Source organism: Tupaia chinensis, unplaced genomic scaffold (genome assembly GCF_000334495.1).
Source record: "Tupaia chinensis unplaced genomic scaffold, TupChi_1.0 Scaffold000099_1, whole genome shotgun sequence".
Classification (NCBI taxonomy): domain Eukaryota; kingdom Metazoa; phylum Chordata; class Mammalia; order Scandentia; family Tupaiidae; genus Tupaia; species Tupaia belangeri.
Genome location: NW_006159563.1, coordinates 2448636 through 2473693, shown reverse-complemented (window position 1 = coordinate 2473693; position 25058 = coordinate 2448636). Strand labels below are relative to the sequence as shown.

Genomic DNA, 25058 nt, shown 5'->3' with positions numbered 1-25058 from the left:
AGGCCCAAAAAAAAAAAAAAAAAAAAAGGTAAAGAATAATTCCTTCTCAAAAGTAGCATGAACCAAACCAAGACAAAGACCAGGATAAAGGAAGAATAATGGAGAGTTTGGAATGAAAGGAGTTTATTAATCATCAAGGAGGAAAAGGAAGAGAGTTGTCCATGGTATAGTAGAAGAGGGTCTTTGGATTGCATAGAGGAGAATGATGAGAAAACAAAAAAATCTGGGGTTGGAGGAAGCAAAAGACTTGAGGGGAAATATTTTTAGCCTGCCTGACAACTTGTAAAGAACAGTAACATGCTGGGTTTTCTCACGAGAATGGTAAAAAGCATTGCAGAAGGAGACAAGGGTGAGTGTCAAGCCATGGAGGCTGGAAAGGCATGACATATTTGGGGAACAGTGAGAGATGAGTTTAGAGTAGGGGATTTCCTGAAGATGAATTGTAGAAGAAATGGCAGAAAAGATATTTTGAGGTCAAGTTATGGATGAGATAATGTATGGAAACGGTTTAGAAGATATCAAGAAAAGCAGAAAGATTAAATAAACTAATGAGACCAGAGGAGGGATTTTCTAGAAATTATAATTGAGTTAAAAAAAAAAAGAGAGAGAGAGCAGGACCAGCAGTTAGCGTAGTGGCTATGTCGCTGAACTCCTATGTAGTCGACCGTGACTGGAATCCCGAACTCGGTGGCTTAAACTCATGCTGGGCACATGTGTGTGCACACCCAAGATCCCAAGAAGAGAATGCAGGAGAAGGTTTGCGGCATGGCCATCCCCCATAGGGGCTGATTTCTTACCTTCTATCTCTCTGTCTCTGTCTTTCTGGCGAGTGCAAACGTCCTATAGCAAAAACCTCTCCAAAAACAAAAGAGAGAGAGAATATTAAATGAGGGATAAACATCACGTTTAAGGGAAAAGTATTTGGCTTTTGCTGTTTTTAGCATTATTAAAAGTTTAAAATAATAACCTCTTAGAGGAAATGATCTGGGATGAACACATTTTCAGGGAAAATTATTATTGTCAATACAGCGATGTTAAGACAGTTTGTTGAACAGGAGGAAAAAGGTAGATTAGAGAGGTACTTAAAGACCGGAGCAAAATGATGTTAGTTAATTATTACAATGAGCAGAAAATAGGCAATTTAAGTTAGAGTCTTACTTGACTGTGAATCTTTAAGAAAGTTCATGTATTTATAATTATTTAACACGTATTTATGTAAACATTAAATCTGGCAAAGTTATAATAATGAACTGGAGCATGAATTCTGGTGGATTAAAAAAAGAGATTCTAGGGATGGAAATGAGATTTGAAGAGCAAACAGTGTGAGTTATTAAGAAAAATAATGAAAAGTTATTTAACTAGTACAAATATATTCAATTTGAAAAGTCCAAATAATAGAGGAAATTTAATGAGAATTATTTGTGGAACCATGTAAATGTTTGAAACATTATGGGAAATTAAGGTGCAAGTAAGATGCTAGTGTAGAACACATGCTGGGAATAGAATCTCATTGAAAAATCAAGCCCTGGCTTAAAAATGTACACAGTGATGTAGAACTATTTTATGTAAACTAGAAATTACTATAAAATATTATTTTAAATATGTACTAAAGAAAAGGTGCCCAAAAATGTGAAGCAAAACTACAGAGAGCTCATTAGCCCCAAGGTTTATTCTAACCTATTTTAGTACAAAATGGATATAAAGGGACTTCAAAAAGTTCATGGATAAATGGAATTAAAGTACAAGTTTGTTTTGGTGAAAAAAATCGACGTCCACACATAGTTTTTTCATAATATGCATTTTCGAAGACTTTTTAAAATGTCTCTTGTATACAAAAAGCAACAGATTTTACATTAAGCCAGAGGCCTGAAATGTAATAAATATACTTTTTACCTGTAAGGGACTATATTTTAGCTTTCCTGGAAAAGTGAATGTTTATGTCTCTCTATTAAAAAAAAATCTCCTTGCTTACTTTTGGCAAAATGAGTTTTGTTTAAAACATCCATTAAAACATATATGCATGCCTACTGTGTGCAGAGCATAAAACTCATTAGACTATTTTTTAAAACATGATGCTGAAAAAAAAAATCACTGCCCAACTTGTAACTCATTTGTTGGTTTTGTATTTTTCTCCCTTAAAGTCAGTAAAGCAGAGTTCTTCAAGTCCTTATATTAGGTGCTGTGTTGAGGAGGAAGAGGCTGCAATTTCCGTGGGAAGGGGACCAAGTTGGCAGAGGTGCTAGTACAGAAGTAATGTTCTCAGCATATTGACGTCTGAGGAAAGCCAAGAGTCCACGTTGCTGAGTCCTACGGTACCAAACCGAGAGACTGGGATCAAAGGAACCAGCAATTAGCGTAATGCCTATGTCGCTGGACTCCCATGTAGTCGACCGCGATTCACATCCCAGACCCAGTGGCTTAAAACTCATGCTGGGCGTGTGTGCGTGCGTGCCCAAGATCCTGAGAGGAGAATGGAGGAGAAGGGATTGCGGCATGACCATCCCCCCTGGGGGGCGATTTCTCGCTTTCTGTCTCTCTGTTTCTCTCTTCTGTCTGGTGAGCACATGCGCCCTATAGTGAAAATCTCTCCCCCTCGCCAAAAAAAATTAGTAATACAGTGATACTAAGTATACATAGTTAATACTTCAAATAGGATTGAAGATAGAGTGTCTTCTCCTTTAGAACCAAAGCAGCAAGCAGCATATCTAAGGTTATAGGTCTCTGTCTGGTGGTATAGCTCTCAGATTTTCTGATCAATAATAATATCTCAGAGTTCTCTCAGGTGTCTTGTGGACTCCTGATTCAGAGATCCCTCAAGGAGGTCTTGTACATACTTCTACTAGTTTAAGTGTTTAATTTAAATGAGATGTTATATCACTTGTTTTATTACAAGTTTCTTAAAACAGAGTGTGGACAATTTAAGATGACCCATATTGCTCCTTTATGTGCTGTTGGATATTGTCTCAAATAGATTGTAACATACATAAAATGTTCATGTAATAAAAAATCACCTTGTATTTATTTTTGTACTCAAAATTACTAGGCAAATATATAGCATTTGAAAAATTAGGGCTGATAATTTTAAAAATAATTATTAAGCAAGAGTTTAGACTATGTGGGAGTCCAGCGACATAGCCATTACGCTAACTGCTGGTTCCCTAGACCATCTTTTTGTGCTCTTTTAGCTAGGTACACTTAGTTATTAATAATTAAACTGCACGATAAACAGGAAAGGACTTATTGGAAGGGTCGAGTGTAGAGTCAGCTAAAGGCAGTAGAATGACAGTTGAGGGAATATCTGCCCCCCTTAGCTTTAGTGATCAGAAATAAGGCTTTCCACTTATTTTGGAATTTCTCTCCCAGATTGGACGTGTGTTTGGGTACTGAGAAATCAAATATTCACTGTATCTGCATATGCTTAATGCTGTGGGTTTATGTAAGTCTGAGAGTTTCTTTTAATATATGTAAAGCATTTAATCAATGAATTTTTTGTCATGATTGCTCAGTCTTTATTCTTAGTAAGAATTATTCTAATTGCTCTAGAAATAATGTTAAGCTTCATCTATCCATCCATTTGCAAATATTTATGAACAAGGCATGAAGATGTTTCTGGAATGTAAAGATGAATGAGGGAATTAGAGATCGATAAGGTTCTCAAGGAGTTTATGGTCTATTAAGGGAGAAAACATTGGTCTGAAATTTACTTTAATAAATAGAATATGTTAAGAGCCCTAAGAGATGTAAAAATTGATACCAGGACTTAGAAGGCTCAGATTACCTTGAACTACACATGGGATTTGTTCATGAAGTGTGGGGGAAAGGACAGGCCAGGCCTAGAGAGAAAATCAGGAAGGGCAAAATTTTAGATACTTCTAGTATTGGTGGAGACTGTTAGTGCCAGCAGCAGCAGCAGCAGCAGCAGCAGCACAGCTAATACGTGTGTATTACTTCATAATTTGCGAAGAACTCCTGTGTGCGAGATACATACAGTGCAGCAGTTGAAAAGGCAGGGTCTGGAGCTAGAGAACCTTGACTCTAATTCCTAGATCTGCTGCTTACTAACTGAGTGACCTTGGGAAAGTCATTGAACCTTTTGTTTCTTTTTTTTTCATCATCTGAAAAATAATTGAGAACATAATGTTTATGTCATAGAGTTTTGAGGATTATCAGACGAGGTTTCTTTCAGTCACTTTGTATCTTTCAGTCATCTAGCTTGAATTATACGGCTTGATCCTTACAAATAACACTGGAAGGCAGAAATTATCATTGTTCTCACATGCAGACACAAAAGCAGAGTGCTCAGAAGGGCTAAGTGATTTAGTCAAAGGTGCATAGAAAACTGTGGAGTAGGGACTCTAACTCATTGTTCACTGCAGGAAACCATAACTGAGATTAAGAAACATATTGCTTAAATTAATGAATTGATGCTTATATAAATAAAAAGAGGTTGCTGTGATCTATATTTTTGTAATTTTCATTTTGATTTTCAGAGATTAACAAAGTTACAAAGTGCTAAGATGTTTGTAGGAATGAATAAAATTATGGAATTAGCTGGCATAGTAGCTGATATGAATGTACATGAACAATTACGCTCATTTCATATCACAATATAATTTTCTCACTGAAGCAAAAATGAATTTTCTCCTTTGGTGGAGCATCATCTCTGCCTCATTGTAGAGTATGAGATGAATTTTTATATCCTTCAAAGCTCTGTTGAAGACAACATGTTGAATAGTGGCACATTTCATTGTAAAAAATGTGCTCTTTCTTTTTTACTTCTAGTGACCACATTCAGAACATTAGTCTTAAACTTACTTTGAATAATTTATACTCTATCTAATCTTCATTTTAGAACTTAAAAAAGTGTAGCGAAACTATGCACAATAAGAATAAAGGTGACTTCCATGTACTTGTACCAGAGTTAGGTAGTGCTAGTGAAATATCTCAGGCTGTTATTGGATTCATGAAAACTAATAGCCCTGAGAAATTTAATTTAGAAAGCTGCACATTTTGAGTAATATATAGATTACTTGACGTGTAGGTTATTATTCAATTGAGAGATTTTATATGAAAATGTTAAATTAAATGCTACTGGCAGTTGCTAAAGATTGTACTTTTTAATTATTCTATTTTTCACCAATGTCTCTTTCTCTTTTGTCATTGACATTTTTAGATTATTGACAGAGGATTCTTGTAGCTTAAATGTGCATTATCATTCCAGGTGATATAAGCACATAGTAGGCACTCAATTAATACATGTTAAATAAATTACCTCATGTGTACTCTGTGGGTGGCAGCTGAAATTATTTTGGTTCTACTTCAATTTTTCAAGTATTGAAGGGGTTTTACTGAGCTTCTCAGTCTCAATGTAATTAGTGAGATTTCTAAGCATGGTGCTATCGAGTGTCCTAGGTCTGAAACTTGGGAGTTGTTGACAATATATGCCTATGTCTCCTCCCAGTGAGGCTGGACAGAAAAAGTATAAATGCTTTTAAAGTTTTTGGTAGCTTAATGTGGCTTAAAGTTCCCAAAGATACTTTGAACTGAAAATATAGGTATGTAAGAATGTGTTTCCTGCACTTAACCAGGTGTTTATGCCCAAATTTTAATTTTAAATAAATTTTTGGGTTCTTCAGTTTCCATAAATAGATGGATATGTACAAAATTCTTTAAGTTTCTGCTTTCTATGGTATGATTCTTTATATGTTTAACTCTCCCAGTTTGATGGTTTCAGTTGTATTTCTGAAGGCTCCATTTTGGTTTTGAAATAGAATCATGATGATATTTGAATGCATTTTAGATGTCAGTATTGTATGGCAAGGCTTTGAAGGTATTGCTGATTAGGTAAATTTCTGTGTGTTTGTTTTTATATCAAGGAGCTCAAAACCTAACTTTTATGTGTCATTGATCACAAAGGTGCAAACTATGACTAGGCAAACCAGTGAAAGCCTAGGACTAAAACCCACAAGCAAAAATGAATTTTCTCCTTTGGTGGAGCATCATCTTTGCCTCATTGTAGAGTATGAGATGAATTTTTATATCCTTCAAAGCTCTGTTGAAGACAACATGTATTTGAATGCATTTTAGATGTCAGTATTGTATGGCAAGGCTTTGAAGGTATTGCTGATTAGGTAAATTTCTGTGTGTTTGTTTTTATATCAAGGAGCTCAAAACCTAACTTTTATGTGTCATTGATCACAAAGGTGCAAACTATGACTAGGCAAACCAGTGAAAGCCTAGGACTAAAACCCACAAGCAAAAATGAATTTTCTCCTTTGGTGGAGCATCATCTTTGCCTCATTGTAGAGTATGAGATGAATTTTTATATCCTTCAAAGCTCTGTTGAAGACAACATGTTGAATAGTGGCACATTTCATTGTAAAAAATGAAACCCAAGATTAACTAAAACCCAAGATTAACTTACTGTTGTCACACAATTAAAGCTGCATTTACCCACATCTTCACAAGTGTAAATGGTCAGCAGAAACTGGAGGGATTCATGGAGGTACAGAGGAAAAGCAAAATTATAGATGTATGTCAACCAAACTGCCATACCTAACACATACTGGGAATTCTGGTTTTGAATCTTATTCCAATACTTGTGGCTAAAAGTTAGCAGATGGTTACCCTTTAAAGGTGAATTGGTTTTGAGACAACAAAATCATTTGGAATATAAGGAATAAAATGGGTATACTCTTTTCCTTTGATAAAAACATATTTGTAACTTCAAAGTAATTAGTTCCTTATTTGACTAGAAAGACAGTTTCAATGGAGCAGTTCCATTAAGAACATTATAGCATTGTTGGAATAAATGTTTATTGAATTCGTTGAATAATAAGGTAACCTTCCTAGGTGACTATTTTAGTTTTGTTTGTTTGTTTGAGAGAGGGGTTTTTACCATAAGGTATGTGGGCTTGTTGGAGAGACAGAGAGACAGAAAGCTTGAAATCGCCCCCCCCCTCCGCCCAGGCAGGATGGCTATACCACAATACCTTCTTCTCCATTCTCCTCTCGGGATCTTGAGCATGCTACCAGGTCTAGGACTTGAACCACAGTCGACTACATGGGAGTCCAGCAACGTAACCATTACACCATCTGCTAGTCTCCCTAGGTGATCATTCTGAACAACAGTGGTCTTTTAAATATTTAAGAATTGGGAGCCAGAAGATGGTGTAGTGATTACGTCGCTGGACTCTCCCATGGCCTGTCACAGTTTGAGTCCCAGACTCAATTGCTTGAAGGTCACGCTGAGTGTGTGTGTGTGCCCAAGATCCCAGAAGAATGGAGTAGAAGGTATTGCAGTGTGACCATTTCCCCCGGGAGGTGACTTCTCACTTTCCTCTCAGTTTCTCTTTCAAGTCACACACCCTGTGGCAAAAGCCTCTTAAAATAAAATTTTTTAAAAAGAACTTATATGCTTGTTTTAAACATTTGAGTTCTAATCCTTACAGTCCCACCCCACCTGGCATGCTGGAGGTACCAAACACAGAACCTCAAGAGGCACTAAAGCAAATGTTTTGATGAGGGTATTATAATTGCTTATTGACCTTCCTCAGTTTCCTTAAGGAAGTGATCTTTGATGGTGGGAGCTGGAGACCACAGTTTGGAGAGGCTAGTCATGGAGATCACAACTATCTGAACTATCTCAGGCAGAATAGACTTGCAGTGCCTCATCATGTAGGCTTACAGTATTATGTTACCAACTTTCCAACCAGGTTATAAGAATCAGAAAAGCATTCAAGTTGCATAGAAAATTGGGTTAAGAGGGAAATAGGGCCATTATATAGAAAGAGACAACTCAGCCAGGCCTTATTGGGACTGTGGCCAAGGACTCAATTGAGGAAGATACTTTCCTAGTCTCATGTCTCTACCTTTCTCTATGTAGCCACATTCTTTCCTCCCTGCAAGCTAGCTTCTTCCACTTATTCCTGAATTCTGTGTCCCCACAATTTGGGCTAGTGTATGACTGTGGCTTTTTATGGAACCAGCCTTTTCCCCTTTTTTAAAAAAAGAATTATTTTTATTTTAACTTTGTTATTATTTTCCAATTTGATCAGAAAGACAGAGAGAGGGAAAGTGAGAAAGCAAGCCACCAGGTCCAGGACTTGAACCATGGTCGGCCATGTAGGAGTTCAGAACCTTTAACACCACACCACCTGCTTGCGCCTCCCCCATTTTTAATAGGTATCAGATCCAATGTTGCCCTCACATATCTAGGTACTGGGAATATAGTAGGGAACCAAACAGTCAAGGTTTTTACCCACATGAAGCCTCCATTCTATGTGGGGGACACCCTCAACTAATAAAGAAAACAATAAAATAATATCGGAAAATGGCATATTCAATGAAGACAATAGCATTTGTGTTTTAGTTGAAACTCTTGAGAGAGATACAGAGTGTGAGCCTTATCAAACCTAAATCAGATGAGGTTCTCCTGTGCTTAAAACCTTGCAGTTTGGCTAGCCCATGGCACAGTGGTTAAGGCAGCTAGATTCCACTTGGCCAACTGTACAGTTTGAGTCCTGGACCCAGAGGCTTGAAAAACATGGCAGGCATGTGGGAGTGCATGCCCAAAATCCTGACAGGAGGGAGAAGTGGAGGATAAAGGATTGTGGTGTGACCATTCTCCATAGGGGAGTGCATCATCCTTCATAATCTTAGATTAGGCAAATATTTCTTAGGCTTGAAACCAAATGCACAAGCAAACAAAGAAAATATAGATAAATTGCTTATGCTTCAAAGGACACCATCAGTAAAGTGAAAAGATAACCTGCAGAAAGGGAGAAAATATTTGCAAATAAAATGTATCTGATAGGGCAATTTTATCCAGATGACATAAAGAAATTATTACACCTTAAAAATAAGACAAATAACCCAATTGAAAAGGGGATGAAGAATCTAAATGGACATTTATCCAAAAAAGATAGTGACCAGTAAACACATAAAAATATGTTCAATGTTACTTGTAATAATAAAATCAAAATCATGGTGAGATACAATTTCACCCTACCTGGATGGTTATAATTAAAAAAAACAAATATAGTATCAAGTGTTGGGAAGGATGAAGGGAAATTGGGAATTCCCTATACTGCCGATGGGATATAAAATAGAACGGCCATTTTGGAGAATAGTCTGGCGGTTTCTCAAAAGGTTAAACATAAGAGTCACCATATGACCCAACAGTTTCACTCCGAGGCATACACCCTCAAGAAAAGAAAACATGTCCACGTGGAAACTTGAGCATGAATGTTCGCCTTATCATTATTCATAATAGTCCTAAAAGTGGGAAAAAAACAACTATTCATAAATGAATGGATAAACAAAATAGAAGTACATAATACAATGAAATATAATTTGACTATACAAAGGAATGAGGTACAGATACATGCTACATAAGATAAGTTAAACCATTATGATAACTGAAAGAAACCAGACACAAAAGACTATATATTATATGATTGCCTTTATACGAACTGTCTAAAATAGACAAATGCATAGCAACAAATTAAATGAGTCAGCTTGTTGCATGGTGGTTAAGGCAGCTGTACCTCACATGGCTAACTGTGTGGTTTGGAGTCAGACTCGGCAGCTTGAAAAACATTCGGGGCACATGCACGTGCATGCCAAAAATTTCGAGAGGAGAATAGAGAAGGACTGTGGCTTGACCATCTCCACTGGGGGATACTTTCTCACTTTCTCTCTCTCTTTCTCTCTACTTCTCTTCAGTAAGTGCATGTACTCTGTAGCTAAAGAAAGAAAGAAGTTTCCTAGGACTGGGGAGGTAGTGGTGAGAGGGAGTTGAGAAATGGCTGCTAATGGGTTTGGGATTTCTCTCTCAGGTGATGAAAATGTTCTAAAATTAAGTGAAGTGACAGTGTACAATTCTGTGCATATCACTGAATTGTGCACATTAAATGGGTGAATCATATGTATGTGAATTCTCTCTTACAAAGCTGGCTTTTTTGTTCATGGGTTTTGTCTTTCTTTACGTCAATGTCTTTAAGAGCCTTGCAAGCACTTCATGATCCCTCACCCTGTGCCACTCTGTTCTTTCTCCAGGTGGCTTCCCCTCCCTGGACACCTTTCTCTCTTCCCTCAGGTATCCACATAGCTGGATACCTTGCAGGAATTGCTCACAAGTCACTTTCTCAATGAAGTCTAACATTGCAAACTCATCCCTGGCAGGCACTCTTTAGTCTTCTCTATTTTTTTTTACCTTAGTGTTTGTCATTTCCTAATATTCTATACAATGTACTATTTTATTATATTCTTTGTCTATAGTCATTCCCCCACCCCACCTAGAATGTAACCTCTGTGAAAACAGGAGTCATTGGTTTGCTTACTGGTGTATGACAAAGGCTTAGAAGAATGCCAGACATATAGAAGGTACAAAATTATACAAATGTCTGTTTCTAAAATTAACATCTTCTCTCATTACCTCAGGGAGAATCTTGATTCAGTAGGATTCTAGTTTTTTTGACTTGAATTAAAAAAGTGATTTTTCACCTTGACTTAGTAATTTCATTCTAAGAAATTTATCAAAAGAAAATAATTCAGAAGAGTTGCTATAGCTTACTTTGTGACTACTGTGTGCTAGGTACTGTTTCAAAGTTGGTAATAATTTAAATGTCAAATAGCAGGGGAATACTTAAGTAAATTTTGTTACATAGTCTTATATCAGGTAACCAGTAAAATGATATAATGATGACTTTTTACTAATGAGAGAAATGTTTATGCCATAATATTGAGTGGAAAAAACATACAAACTTCTGTCTATACCATTAATTCAACAAATCTCTACTGACCATTTGCTGTGACCCAGACCCTGACCAAGGTGCTGGATTCATGTGGGAATATGAATAATCAAGATCCCTGCCTTCACAGAGTTTGTATTCTAGTTGGAAATGGTAGAAATGATGAATGTATAAACAAGTCAGATAATTTAAGAAAATTATGTTTGCTATAAAAAATAGTATAATAAGAGAAAGCACTGTCTGGTTTATATGAGCTTTTGGAAGACAAGCCACCTCTATTGAGACTAATTCACTGGGAATAATGGTGGAAGTAGAGGTGGAGGTGGGTCAGTTAGCAGGGATCAGATTACTAAAATGTTTGGATTTTGTACCATGGGAGAAGAGGAACAGAGAATGGTATTCAACAGAAGAGAAATTAGATTAGATTTGTGTTTGAAACCAGCAAGGGCAAGAATAGTTTTAGTCTGTTTAGTGTTGTGGTAGCAGAATAACACGGACCAGGTAATTTATGAACAATGGAAGTCTATTTGACTCATGGATATGGAGGCTGCGAAGTCCGAGAGCATGGTACTGGCATCTGGGGAGAGCCTTGGTGCATCAACCCATAACAAAAAATGGAGGGCAAGCGAACATGACAGAGAGAGGATGGGCACCAAACTTTTTCTTTAAGTCAAAGTCTCACTCCTGGAAAAACTACTCCCAAGATAAGGCATTAATACATTAATTACCTTTTGAAGGTCCCATGTCTCAACACTGTTACACTGGAGTTTAAGTTTCTAACACATGAATTTTGGGGGACATATTCAAAGCACAGCAGGGAACAGGAATAGAAACAGAGGACTGACATAATCTATTGTTGAGGAACCAGCAGTTAGTGTAATGGCTATGTCACTGGACTCCCACGTAGTTGACCATGGTTTGCGTCCCGGACGCGGTGGCTTAAAACTCACGCCAGGCGCGTGTGCATGCGTGCCTAAGATCCCGAGAGGAGAATGGAGGAGAAGGGATTGCGGCATGGCCATCCCCTCTGGGGGGTGATTTTTTGCTTTCTGTCTCTCTGTCTCTCTCTGTCTGTCTGGTGAGTGCAAGCGCCCTATGGCAAAAACCTCTCCACAAAAAAAAAAAAAAAAAAAAAAAAGAAAAAAAAAAATCTATTGTTGAAAGCTTTCTCTTTGAACTCTAGTGCAATGGCAATGGAGTAGGAGTAGAGAGCACAGATTTCAGAGAAATTTAGAACATGATAAGGAACCATATTTTTTTCTTTCTTTTGCTTTTTTTTAATTGCCAGAGGGCATGTACCCTCACCAGACACAGAGGTAGCTAGAGACCAGACATATATACACACACACACACACACACACACACATACACACAGAGAGAGAGAGAGAGAGAAAAGACACTCCATCAGTGAGGCCTGGTCATGCCGTGTTCCCTTCTCTATTTCTTTTTCTGTTGGGATTTGGGTTTTTTTTTCTTTTCAAAAAAAGAACTTATTTAATCTAATTAATCAATTTATTATTACTATTTCAGTTTTGTTATAGGGCACATGCACTCACCAGAGAGAGACAGAGAAAGTGAGAAAGCAAGCCATCAGGTCCAGGACTCGAACCACGGTTAGCCATGTGAGATACCAGTGTCTTTAACCACCATGCCACCTACTGGCTCCCTGTCAGAATTTTGGGCAGTCACATATATGTCCAGTGTATTTTTCAAGCTAGTGAGGCCAGGATTCAAACCATGGTCAACCAAGTGAGATCTGGATCCCTTAACTGCTATGCTATAGGACCAATCCTGGACCATATTTTAAATTTTTACACATAAGACTGATAAAGAGAGGATGGTCTAGAATGAGTCTTGGGTTTATGATTTTGTAGCCTTGTATGAACAGAGTAAAAGCATGGTGATGTATACATGTAGTGAGTTTGGGATATATTTTTTAATTGTCAAAACAATTTTTTCCTACTGTAATTTTTAGGATCAAGTTACAATCAAGGAAAATATAGATATATATTTCTGTTAATTTATATTTATATAATATATATTTCTATTAATGGCTCTGTTTTTATTAAATGACAGAAAGGGTCTTATTATTACTAATGTGATATTGTCTTTTAAAAAAACTAGAAAAGGGAAGATCATAGAAATTGATTATCATTTTAAAAATACTTTTGGGACCAGCAGTAAGCGTAATGGCTATGTCATTGGGCTCCCATGTAGTTGATTGCGGTTCGAGTCCTGGACCTGGTGGCTTAAACTCACACCAGGTGCGTGTGCATGCGTACCCAAGATCCCTAGAGGAGAATGGAGGAGAAGGGATTGAGGCATGGCCATTACCCTGGGGGTGAATTTTTATGTTTGGATCTTATTTTTTATTCTTTGTGATCCTCTGTTATTCTATAACATATTGAGAAGATCATTTTTTTAATTCCTGTATTCTATAGTGTACAATGTTTTCTCTAAATTTGATGTTGTCTAAAAATGTATGGTACATACTCTCAATCCTAGTATGAAATCTGATGAAAAATCTATAGCACGTGTTCTGTCTGGGTCTCCCCACATGGTTGGTAAGCTGCTTATTACTGCATTTTGTATGGATATTTCCAGCAGAGTGTGCAGGTTTTCGACAGTGGTAATATCCAAACCATTTACTCCATACTTAAATTGTTGACTGAAATATTTTAAGGAATAAAATTAAAATCATTACTGATTACCACATATTAAACCCAGCATTTTTCTCTAGGTCTGCAAAGCTTTCTCTGTCTTAGAGGAAATAAAATTAAGGAAGGCATTCTTTCATTTGTCGCTTATTCAGTAAATATTTATAAAGCATTTGCAGTGTCTGTGCCCTCAGAGGCAGCCTGAAATATCAGGAAGAGCACTGGATTGTGAGTCGTGAGACCTGGATTCTGACTCCAATTCAATTATATACTGGCTGCATCATTTTTTCAAGTATTTGTCAAGAACTTCATTACCTGATTTATAAAATTAGTAGTTAATATTAGCTCTTACATTTTATTACCACTTGATTTCTTCTAACTTTGACATGTCAAAATTATTTTGAAAGCATTTCACCTTTCTATAATTTGATAATCTAGTTTACTATTTGATGCTGGAGTGCTTAAGATCTTATTTGCCTCTTCTAACATCAGTACACACAGACACACACACACATGCACATGCATGTATTGAAGATGTATAGTGCTTATTTTAAGAGAAGAATTTGGCCCTACACTGTAAATGTGTTCAGAAAACAATATAACAGAGATACTGAAGGCAGCTTGTTTTTAACTCGTAGCTAAACATGACATTCAAATGTTAATTGGATGAATAAATCTTGTTCATTTTACAGACATGGAAATGTCAATGGAATAAAACTATTTATCACTAGATAATGGTCTCCTGCCGCCAGATAAATGCCAAGATGAAGATACTTATTGAAAATGTATCAAAATATTCTATTGCTATTTATTGAAAATAAAGGTTGAGGGAAAGTTCAACTTTTTGGGTCAAACATGAGAAATGTTCTGCTGATGGTGTTAGTTTAGTACCAGATCAAAGACAATATGCATGGTATAGAAACGGACAATTCTAAGAAATAAGTTGAGAAATGGACCTTTTAGCTTTGAGAATTACTGGAATAGTGGAGTAGAGATGGAAAATATATACCTAATATGGGAACCAGCAGTTAGCATAATGGCTATGTCGCTGGACTCCCACGTAATCGACTGCAGTTCACATCCCGGACCCAGTGGCTTAAAACTCACGCCGGGCGCGTGTGCATGCGTGCCTAAGATCCCAAGAGGAGAATGGAGGAGAAGGGATTGCAGTGTGACCATCCCCCCTGGGGGGTGATTTCTCACTTTCTGTCTCTATGTCTCTCTCTGTCTGTCTGGCAAGCACACGCGTCTTATAGCGAAAACCTCTACAAAAAAAAAAAAAAAGATATACCTAATATTTATTAAGCTCTTAGTGTGTACCTCATATAACCTTGGGTGCATTCAGTAATATTAATATAAGCTAATGAGAGCAAAATTTGAAAAGGATTATTATCTTCATTTTATAGGTAAAGTTAAAAGCAAAATAACTTGCAGCCACACAGAGAGTGAGTGCTAACACCGGGATTTAAATTTAGCTCTGTTTCCAACCTAATACACTTTCCTAAACACCCACGTCTCTGCTTATACTCTAAGCCTGAATTGAGTGCTTCGGGTTCTTTGGATTTTTGAATAGATTATTTCACTCAAGTTTTCTTACACTGGTTGCCCAAATACTTCTAATGATTCAGTATAAGAATGTGTTTTCAGAACCAGCAGTTAGCATAATGGCTATATCGCTGGACTCCCATGTAGTCGACTGCGATTCGCATCCTGGACCCGGTGGCTTAGAACTCATGCCGGGCGCGTGTGCGTGTGTGCCCAAGATCCCGAGAGGAGAATGGAGGAAAAGGGATTGCGGCATGACCATCCCCCCCGAGGGGGGGAGGGTGATTTCTCGCTTTCTGTCTCTCTGCCCTCGGTGGGGGAGCCCACACGCCCGATAGCAAAAACCTCTCAAAAAAAAAAAAAAAAAAGAATGTGTTTTCTTTTAGTGATATAGTCAGTCCATTTGCTAAAGTAAAAGAGCACTCCCTTAAGTCTTGGACTTGATAGCTCTGATTGGACCCAAGTAGCACTGAATTCTAGCATTTAAGACACGTTCTTAAGTATTTCTTCCCTGAGCCCCTCCCACCCAGATTGTCACTTACCTCATGCATACTTTGAAAACCTATATTGTGTGCTCTAGAGATATCCAGTGATTAAATGTGAATAAGAAATCATAAAATTGGGGCCAGCAGGTGGCATGGTGGTTATGGCACTGGAATTCCCACATGACCAAAAGTGGTTTGAATCCCAGACCTGGTGGCTTGTTTTCTCTCTCTCTCTGGCAAAACTCATGTGAAAGAATAATAATAATTAAATAATTCTTTTTCAAAAAAAGAAATCATAAAATTAAAAAAAAATAAATATAGAGAGTGAGGGGGGGTTTTTTTTTTTTTTTTTAGAGATGTTTTTGCTATAAGGTGAATGCATTCGCCAGAAAGACAGAGAGAGACAGAGAGACAGAAAGTGAAAAATCACCCCCCAGGGGTGGATGACCATGCCGCAGTCCCTTCTCCTCCATTCTTCTCTCTGGATCTTGGGCATGCACGCTCATGCGCACACACCCAGCGTGAGTTTAAGCCACAGGGTCTGGGACTCGGTCCTCGGTCAACTACATGGGAGTCCAGTGACACAGTCATTACGCCAACTGCTGGTCCCACGATAGTGAGTTTTTTTGTTTGTTTGTTTGTTTTTTAAAGATACATTCTGGGCCAGCCAGGGGCATAGTGGTTAAGGCAGCAGGATCTCATATGACCAACTGAGTGATCAAATCTCAGATCTGGAAGTCTGAAAAACACACTAAGCCCATGTATATGCATGGCCAAACTCTTGAGAGGGAACAGAGGAGAAGGGATTGTAGCATGGTTATCCCCCCCGAAGAATGCTTTCTCTCTCTCTCTTTTTCCCTCGCAAGCACATGTGCCCTTATAGCAAATGATACAAAACAATAAAAAAATAAAAAAAAAAAAAAAAAAAGAAAGAAACCCTGCTCATTCTTTTCAGCAGTGCTGGAAAGAGCAGTGCTCTGAAAGAGTTTAGGTGATGTCTCTTTCTGCTCTTTTCTGTACTTAGATACCTACGTTTCTACTTTAGCTATCTTGTGTATTGTAAGTGCCATAATGGTCTTTGTCAAATACGTTATTTGGGCAGTTATGGAATATAGATGGATAATTGAAACTACTTACACACATAAAAGGAGAATTATTGTTTCCTAAAGCCTTTACTAATCTCTTCATGCCAATGCCTTCTCATGTCCTTTTACCCCCAAACTCTCCTTTTTCTACCCACTACAGACGTTGGGCTCTAACGTCTCCTTCCTTTGGACTGTTAGGGAACTAACTTCAGGTTTCCTCTGGCAGCCACCACTTGCTACCTAGTATTTTAGTTATTGATACACTTGTCATAGTTTCCCTGGTTGGTAGGCTCCTTACTAGGGAGAAATCGTGTATATATATTTTTTCCCTCTGTGCTCCATAGTACCCAACTGAGTGATGTCGATGTTGCAGATCATCAATGAGAGAGTAAAAGAAGCATGAGTATAATCTCTTTGTTTTTAAGTACTAGAGGAAGTATTAAGACTTCAGAGGTATCCATACTATTTTGGGAGTCTGTTTTTTGCCTGGTGCTTGTATGTATCAGATCTCCCTAAAACACATTTAGATTTTATTTATTTTGTATAATTCCTAGAGGCAATGAATGTGCAGATCATTTAACTGCTAGATGGATAAAAAGGAGAGAAGCTTGAATGTTTAAATTTCCCTCAGGAAGAAGGTAGTAGTTCATACAGTATTCTTTTGATATATAAATAGCATACGCACTAGTGAGGATTGTTAAAAGAGTCATAATATTCTCCCAGTAGTTTCAGATTGACATCAACACCATTGTGTCGTGGGTATTACTGACTCAGTCCTCACCATGCACTTTCACAGATGGAAGACCTTTAACTCTGAAGGACATATGGGAAGGAGTTCATGAGTGCTACAAGACACGGCTGCTGCAGGGACCATGGGACACTATTACCCAGCAGGTTAGAGTATTTTTATTTTATTCTATGCATTCCTTTCCCTATGCCCATCTTTTCATCTAATAGTTTACTCTCCCTTTTCCCGATCCCATTCTTCCACATTTTACAGATTTCAACTGAAAGACAGCTTCTTTAAAAAAACTTTCTCAGGGGCCAGCGAGTAGCATAGTGGTTAAGGCACTGGACTCCCACATGGCTAATCACAGTTTGAGTCCTGGACTTGGCACCTTGCAAATCATACTGGGTGAATGTGCGTGCATGCCCCAGGTCCCAGGAGGAGAATGGAGAAGGGATTTTTACCTATCTCCCCTCAGGGTTAATTTCTTATTTCCCCTTTCACTGTCTCTCTCTGGCAAGTGCATTGGCCCTATGGCAAAAACCCCCCAAAAAATAAAAAACACCTTCTCAGACTAAGTCTTGGTTTAGCCTCTATTATAAGCTCCCATAGCACCCTATAGTGTTTCCTTCTTATACACATCACGGTTTTTAATTACATATTTAGATTATTTCATTTTATTTTTTTTAGAGGTTTTTGCTATAGGGTGCGTGTGCGCGCCAGACAGAGAGAGACGTAGAGACAGAAAGCGAGAAATCACCCCCCCATGGGGGATGGTCACACCTCAATCCCTTCTCCTCCATTCTCCTCTCAGGATCTTGGGCACGCACGCAGACGTGCCTGGCATGAGTTCTAAGCCACCCGGTCCGGGACGCAAACTGCGGTCAGCTACGTGGGAATCCAGCGACATAGCCATTACACTAACTGCTGGTTCCCTGGATTATTTTTTTAAAAATGAATGTCTTTTCTACTATACTGTGAGCTCCTAAATGGGCAGACTATCCCTAGTTTATTCTTCACTGTATACCCAGCAGCAGCACAGTACTTATCATACAGTATGTGCTCACCAAAAATGTATTAACTAGTGAAAATATCAACTAGGTTGGCATATATACTAAGAAATCGATTTTTAGTTTGCATCATCTATAATGTTTCAATTTTACTCATAGGTGCATTTGCGAAAGTTTTGATTAATAATATGTTTGCAATAGTGACTTGCAAATGTACAGAAAATAGATCTGCAAAAGTGGATATAAAAAAGTAGATTTGCAAAAATAGAGAAAATAGATCTGTCAATCATATAAGTCATTATTACTGCCTTGCTAAAATCAGCAGTTAATTATTTTGGAAATTTAAAAATACTCATCACCTTGTAACCAATCATGATCTTTTTAAAAATAATTCTTACTTATATCAAAAATTTATTTTTTTTCTAAGCCTCTGCTAAGCCTAATGAAAACTCCCTTTAAAATGACTTTATCAGTCATTAGAATTTTTATGCCCTCTTATGTGTTCGATCATCATAATGATAGATTACCTCCCAATCAACACAAGAATCCTTAGCATCTCATAAGAAGTTCTTTAACAATGACTGTAAGTCATCATTTTCTAGGCTTTAATTGAGGACAAAACTAGCTTTAAATATGTGTATCTTTCACACTGCCCCTCAAATTAATCTTTTCCTTTCCTCTCCCAATATCACCCTCCCAGATCAAGCCTTTAACCTCACCTGGATAATTAGTAAAGCCTCTTATCCCTGGCCTAGCTCCATTCTTCCCAGCCCATTACTGTTGGGCACATCTTAATCACTGTTGTATTTATCTCAAACCTGCAGTAGCTCCCCAGGGGCCTGTGGGATGTGGTCAACTGTTCATCTGGCCTTTACTACCTTTTTTTTTTTTTTTTTAAATACCAGAGAGTACGCATATATGCAGAAGAGAAAGAGAGACATACCCCCTCTATGCCTGGTCACACGGCAACTTTTTTTCCCTCCAATTCTCCATCCTGTCAGGATCCTGGGCATGCATGTGCACACCTGGTGTGCTTTTCAAGACACTAGGACCAGGTTTCCAATGCTGGTTGGCCATGTGGGATACAGCTTCTTCTGTACAGTACTTCCCCACTGTGCTGTGAGACTGACTCTCAACCTGCCCTTTCACATTTGCCTTTTATTCCTCTCCTCTTACACTGCTCTTGCCACATGTGGCTATTCATTTCTCTTTACCTGTATTGTGCACTTTGTTTGTGGAATTCTTTCCTGGTTGAATTCCTTACTTGTTCTGTCTGCATCCGTTTTTTTTTTTTTTTGAGAGGTTTTGCTATAGGGCACGCCAGAAAGAGAAAGACAGAGAGATAGAAAGCGAGAAATCACCCCCGCCCCCAGGGGGGATGGCCATGCCACAATCCCTTCTCCTCCATTCTCCTCTTGGGATCTTGAGCATGCATGTACACACGCCCAGCATGAGTTTCAGCCACTGGGTCCAGGACTCAAACCATGGTCAACTACATAGGAATTCAGCAACATAGCCATTACGCTAACTGCTGGTCCCTGTCTGCATACTTTCTATCTGTTCTCTCATAAGCATCTTTCTCTAAAACCACCCCAGCTCACCAAAATGGACCCTCTGAAATTCAAGTTCTGTGGACCAGGCACAGGTGGTTGCTCTGAAGAAGGATAATGTGATAAAGTAAGCAAATCAGCCTTCAAGTTTTTCAGAAGAATATTTTGTTTTTCTGCAAGTTATTTTAGATTAACCTTTAAGTATGTCAAGGTGAATGTTAAGAGTTTCAATTTCCAGTCTTATCAGTGACCAAAAACAATCCAAAAATGTATAAAGAACTTTGTGGAAGAATGAAATTAAAGTACAAGTTTATTTTGACACATAAGGAAATTGAACTCCATGTATAGTTTTTTCATAATATACATTTTTCATGAACCCTTTAAGGATCTATAGGGTCAAAATCCCTAGGACCCAGAAAATGTTTGGTTGTCAAGGAAGGGACCAGCAGATGGCTTAATAGTTATGTTGCTGAACTCCCACATGGCCAACTATGGTTTGAGTCCCAGATCCAAGAGCTTAAAACTCACACTAGGCATATATGTGTCTGTGCCCTAAATCCCAATGGCGGCATAGCCATCCCCCCGAGGGATTTCTCACTTATTGTCTCTCTCTGTGTCTCTGGCAAGCAGACACTCCAATAGCAAAAATCTCTCTTAAAAAAAAAAAAAAAAGTCAAGGAAGATGGCAAAGGACAGAGGAAGAGAGTATCCCAAATTATGTGTATTTAACTTTAGCACTCCTTTCTCAATGACCTTTTCCATTATACTCTTGAGCTCAACTTTCCTTTTTTCTAGCAGCCCTATTATTAATCTCCTCATTGTAAGCCTATAGGCACAATTCCTGGTGATCTATGTTATTTTGTGTTTTTTTTTTTTGTACATATCACTGTTCTGACTTATGAGGTAAAAATAAGACTTTGAATTCAACTGAATTTTCTTAGTGTCCTCATATGGTGCTGCCAATAGCTTTCTTACCACTGATAGAACTGCTTAGTTATTAAACTAGCCAAATAAACCAATCTGTACATTGATTACTTTTAACAAAATTGTCTTTCAATTTATACAGACAGTTGAGTGTTACATGTACAGCTTGTTAGTAGACCATATTTTTCCTACTTCTCATGCAATAGTAATACAGATCAAATCCTGTCACAGTAAGCATCACCTTCTACACCAAGGCTGGGCCCATGTCATTGGATGGATAGTAGATACAACCAAACTCTAGCACAACTATAAAATTTACATAACCCTGCGGAGTTTATTTTATTGGGATTTGATCTGTGGACAAGTGTCTTACTTCTAATAACAAACCTTATTTAAGTTTTAGAATCACTCTTCACAGTTCCTGTCCAGGCATTAAAGACCAAGCAAGGGAAACTCATTTGTAGCCATTGCACTACTTGGCATTTGAAAGTCATCATGAATATATCCCTTGAGGGGTCTTAGCTTTTAATCCCGATTGGTTAATGGGTTAGTATTAATGTCTTCTTTGCTTGAGATCCTGGAGAATTTATCTTTGTTTTTGTAAGATCCTATGTGAGGACAAAACAAGGTGTTCTCAGAAGGGTGGAAAGGGATGATAGGATACAGCTTTAGGGGAGAATGAGCTGATAGAATATTAGTGGCATTGAATGGTAGACACTTTTTTGCAGAATTACTCTAAAAAATCATTAGCTTGCAGACTGCACATGATAATAATATCCTGTGATCCAGAGTGGCTTAAAAACAAAAGCAGCCTTTGCATAATATAAAATGCATTTCACTTCATTTTCAGGCCTGATTGTGCTCGTATAGTTTGTTGTTCTTCATCTTCAGTAATCACACTTCTCTTCTCTCAGCATTTGTCTTGATGATAAGGACCTGTTCATGTCAGACATGAACCCTCTCTTTTGAAGACAAGCCACTCATGAATCTCATACATTTGATTATGATGATTACTTACCTGCCTTTGTCCAACATTATGGGCTACCTATTATCTCAACTCTAGCCTAATAAAGAACTTGCAGAAGAAGGTTAACAGATGTCTGGGTTAGGTCTATCAGCCTAAATTGGTGAAGTGAGTGTTAGAATAATGATCACTGAAAAAATGAGCTCTCTGTTTTAGGCGAAGAATTCCTGTGATCTTGGCATGGCCTAAAGTCACAAGATAAAAAAGCATACCTTCAATGTTATTTGAAGGTGTGTGTGTGCTTATGTGTGTGGGTGTTAAGTGATCAGATAAGTAGTTTTTTCTTACTGTCTTCCTTTTGTAAACTTTGTATTATATAAATTTTAAATATATTCAAAAGTAGATAGTAGTATAATATACTTATCAATATATGGAAATCTCTCTTTTTTAAAAGATCCCACATGGTCTGGAATTTTTTTGAAGAAAACCTTAGACATCATTTTATCTTACCTATAGATTATTTATGTAAATGTCTTTAAAAGGTAAGAGCTCTACATAAATGTTTGTAGCAGTGCTATGCATGGACCAGAATAGAAACAACCTAGGTATCCTTCAGTGGTAAAATAGACTGTGGTAATCCTTACCAGGGAGTGCTACTCAGCAATAAAAGGGGACAACTGTTGTACACATGAGTCTCCAGGAAATTAGACTGAGTGCAGAAAGACAATCTCGAAAGATTGCATAGTGTATGATTTCATTTCTGTAACATTTTTGAGAAGACAAAATTATAGTAGACTGTGGAGCAGACTTGTGATTGCTGGATGCTAGAGGGGTAGAAGGGAAAGGAATGTGTCTATAAGACAACATGAGGAACTTTTGGAGATGAAAATGGACTGTATCTTCATGAATTAATATCTATATCTTAGTCATGATATTGTACTACAGTTTTGTATAATGTCAGCATTGGGGGAAACTGGATAAAGAGTATGAGTGATCTCTTTATATCATATCTTACAACTGAATGTAAATCTACAATCATCTCAAAATAAAAAGTATAATTAGAAAGAAGATAAAGATTCTTTAAAAACTAAAATTCTATTACCACAGCTAAAACTGCTAATAATTTGTTAATGTTTTTCTTTTCTTTTTTTTTTTTTTTTGAGAGGTTTTTGCTATAGGGCGCGTGCGCTCTCCAGACAGACAGAGAGAGACAGAGAGACAGAAAGCGAGAAATCACCCCCCAGGGGGGATGGTCGCGCCGCAATCCCTTCTCCTCCATTCTCCTCTCGGGATCTTGAGCACGCATGCACACGTGCCCTGCGTGAGTTCTAAGCCACCGGGTCCGGGACGTGAACCGCGGTCAACTATGTGGGAGTCCAGCGACATAGCCGTTACACTAACTGCTGGTCCCTTAATGTTTTTTTTTTTGTTTGTTTGTTTGTTTGTTTTTGGAGAGATTTTCACTGTAGGGCGCGTGCACTCTCCAGACAGACAGAGAGAGAACGCACGCACACGCGCCCGGCGTGAGTTTTAAGCCACCGGGTCCGGGACACGAACCGCAGTCGACTACGTGGGAGTCCAGCAACATAGCCATTACGCTAACTGCTGGTTCCCATCCCTTAATGTTTTTGACTAAGCAATTAATACTTAAATTTTTGTAGTTTTTTTTTTTTTAACTGTTTGACTCTGGATTCAAATAAGCTTTATATATCAAAATGATTAGCATCTCTTAAGACTTTTGGAGCTATATAGAGTCTTATTCCTTCATGTTTTTTTTTCTTTTTTTCTTTTTCTTTTTTTTGTTTTTTGCCATAGGACAAGTGTACTCACTGTAGAACAAACAAGAGAGTGGGGGAGGAGGTGAGAAATCACCCCCTGGGGTATGGGCATGCCACAGTCCCTTCTCCTTCAATCTCCTCTTGGGATTTTGGGCACACACATACATGCACCCGACATGATTTTCAAGATGCAGGGTCTGAGACTCAAACTGTCATTGGCCATGTGGGAATCTAGTGTCTTAACCATCATGCCACCTGCTGGCCCACTGTCCTGTAGTGTTTTGCAGTCTGAATTTTCTTTTCTTTTTTTAATTGCCAGAGGGTACATGCATTTCCCCAAAGACAAAGGGCAAGAGAGAGAGAGAAACAGAGAGAGAGGAAGAAAACACTCTCCAGTGTGGTCATGCTGCAATGCTTTCTCCTTTATTTATCTCTCTATTCTGTCAGGATTAGAAGCACACATGTACACACATGCACCCAGCATGTTTTTCAGGCTGCTAGGATTTAAAGCATGGTCAGCCATGTAGGCTCCCTTAACCATTAACCCGCTCCCTTTTTTTCTTCTTCTCTTTCTCGTTTCCTTTCCTTCTTTCCTTCCTAATTATATCTGTATCACTGAATTACTGTTTGTGTGTTCCTCCCTGTGTTTTTCATAAACTGGTAGATCTTGAGGCTTGATTTTTCTTTTTTTTTTTTTTGGAGAGATTTTCACTGTAGGGCACGTGCGCTCGCCAGACAGACAGAGAGAGACATAGAGACAGAAAGCGAGAAATCACCCCCCAGGGGGGATGGTCACGCCGCAATCCCTTCTCCTCCATTCTCCTCTCGGGATCTTGGGCACGCACGCACACGCGCCCGGCGTGAGTTTTAAGCCACTGGGTCCAGGACACGAACCGCAGTCGACTACGTGGGAGTCCAGCGACATAGCCATTACACCAACTGCTGGTTCCCGAGGCTTGATTTTTCTTTTGACAAGAATACTTAATGAGTATTTCTGGGTTCTTTCATTAAGAAGTACATAATATCTGGTTACACCCTTTCTTGTGACATTAGCAGCCATTGATGTGACTCCTATTAATTCATTTGAGGTTACAACATGGTGATGTTTTAATACTCTCAATTAATATGTATTAGCCGGACAGCTTTTTTTAAAGAATTATTTAATTTTTATTTTATGTATTTATTTCTCTTCATTTGACCAGAGAGGGACAAGTGAGAGAGAGAGGAAATGTGAGAAAGCAAGCCACCAGGTCTGGGACTCTAACCATGGTTGGCCATATTGGAGTCCAGTGCCCTTAACCACCACACCACCTGCTGGCCCCTAGCTGGACAACGTTTTAATGGCGAAGGTCCCCTCACCAGCTTAAGTACCTGAGGTATGCTCTGTATAGGAAAGGCAGAATAAACGCTGACTCCTTCCCTGTAGGATCTATTGAGTCATCAGAGAGTCGTGACTCATTTTTGCATAGAAAAATATGCCATGACTTTCCAGAGGACCTAATGAGCTTTGAAGATAATGAGTTGATTCTCTTTTTGTATGAATGTTTATGAGCTCATCTATGAATACCAGTGTTTTACA

At 38.2% G+C, this 25058-nt stretch overlaps 1 protein-coding gene across 1 annotated transcript in view; it reads left to right on the top strand.

Annotated features, from left to right (window-relative positions):
• The window catches only part of ATG10 (autophagy related 10), a 319989-nt gene that overhangs the window by 206592 nt on the left and 88339 nt on the right, over positions 1-25058 (top strand). The window contains exon 5 of the mRNA XM_006143489.2: positions 17323-17420. Coding sequence (XP_006143551.1) covers positions 17323-17420 — 98 coding nt within the window. The remainder of the gene's footprint in view (positions 1-17322; positions 17421-25058) is intronic.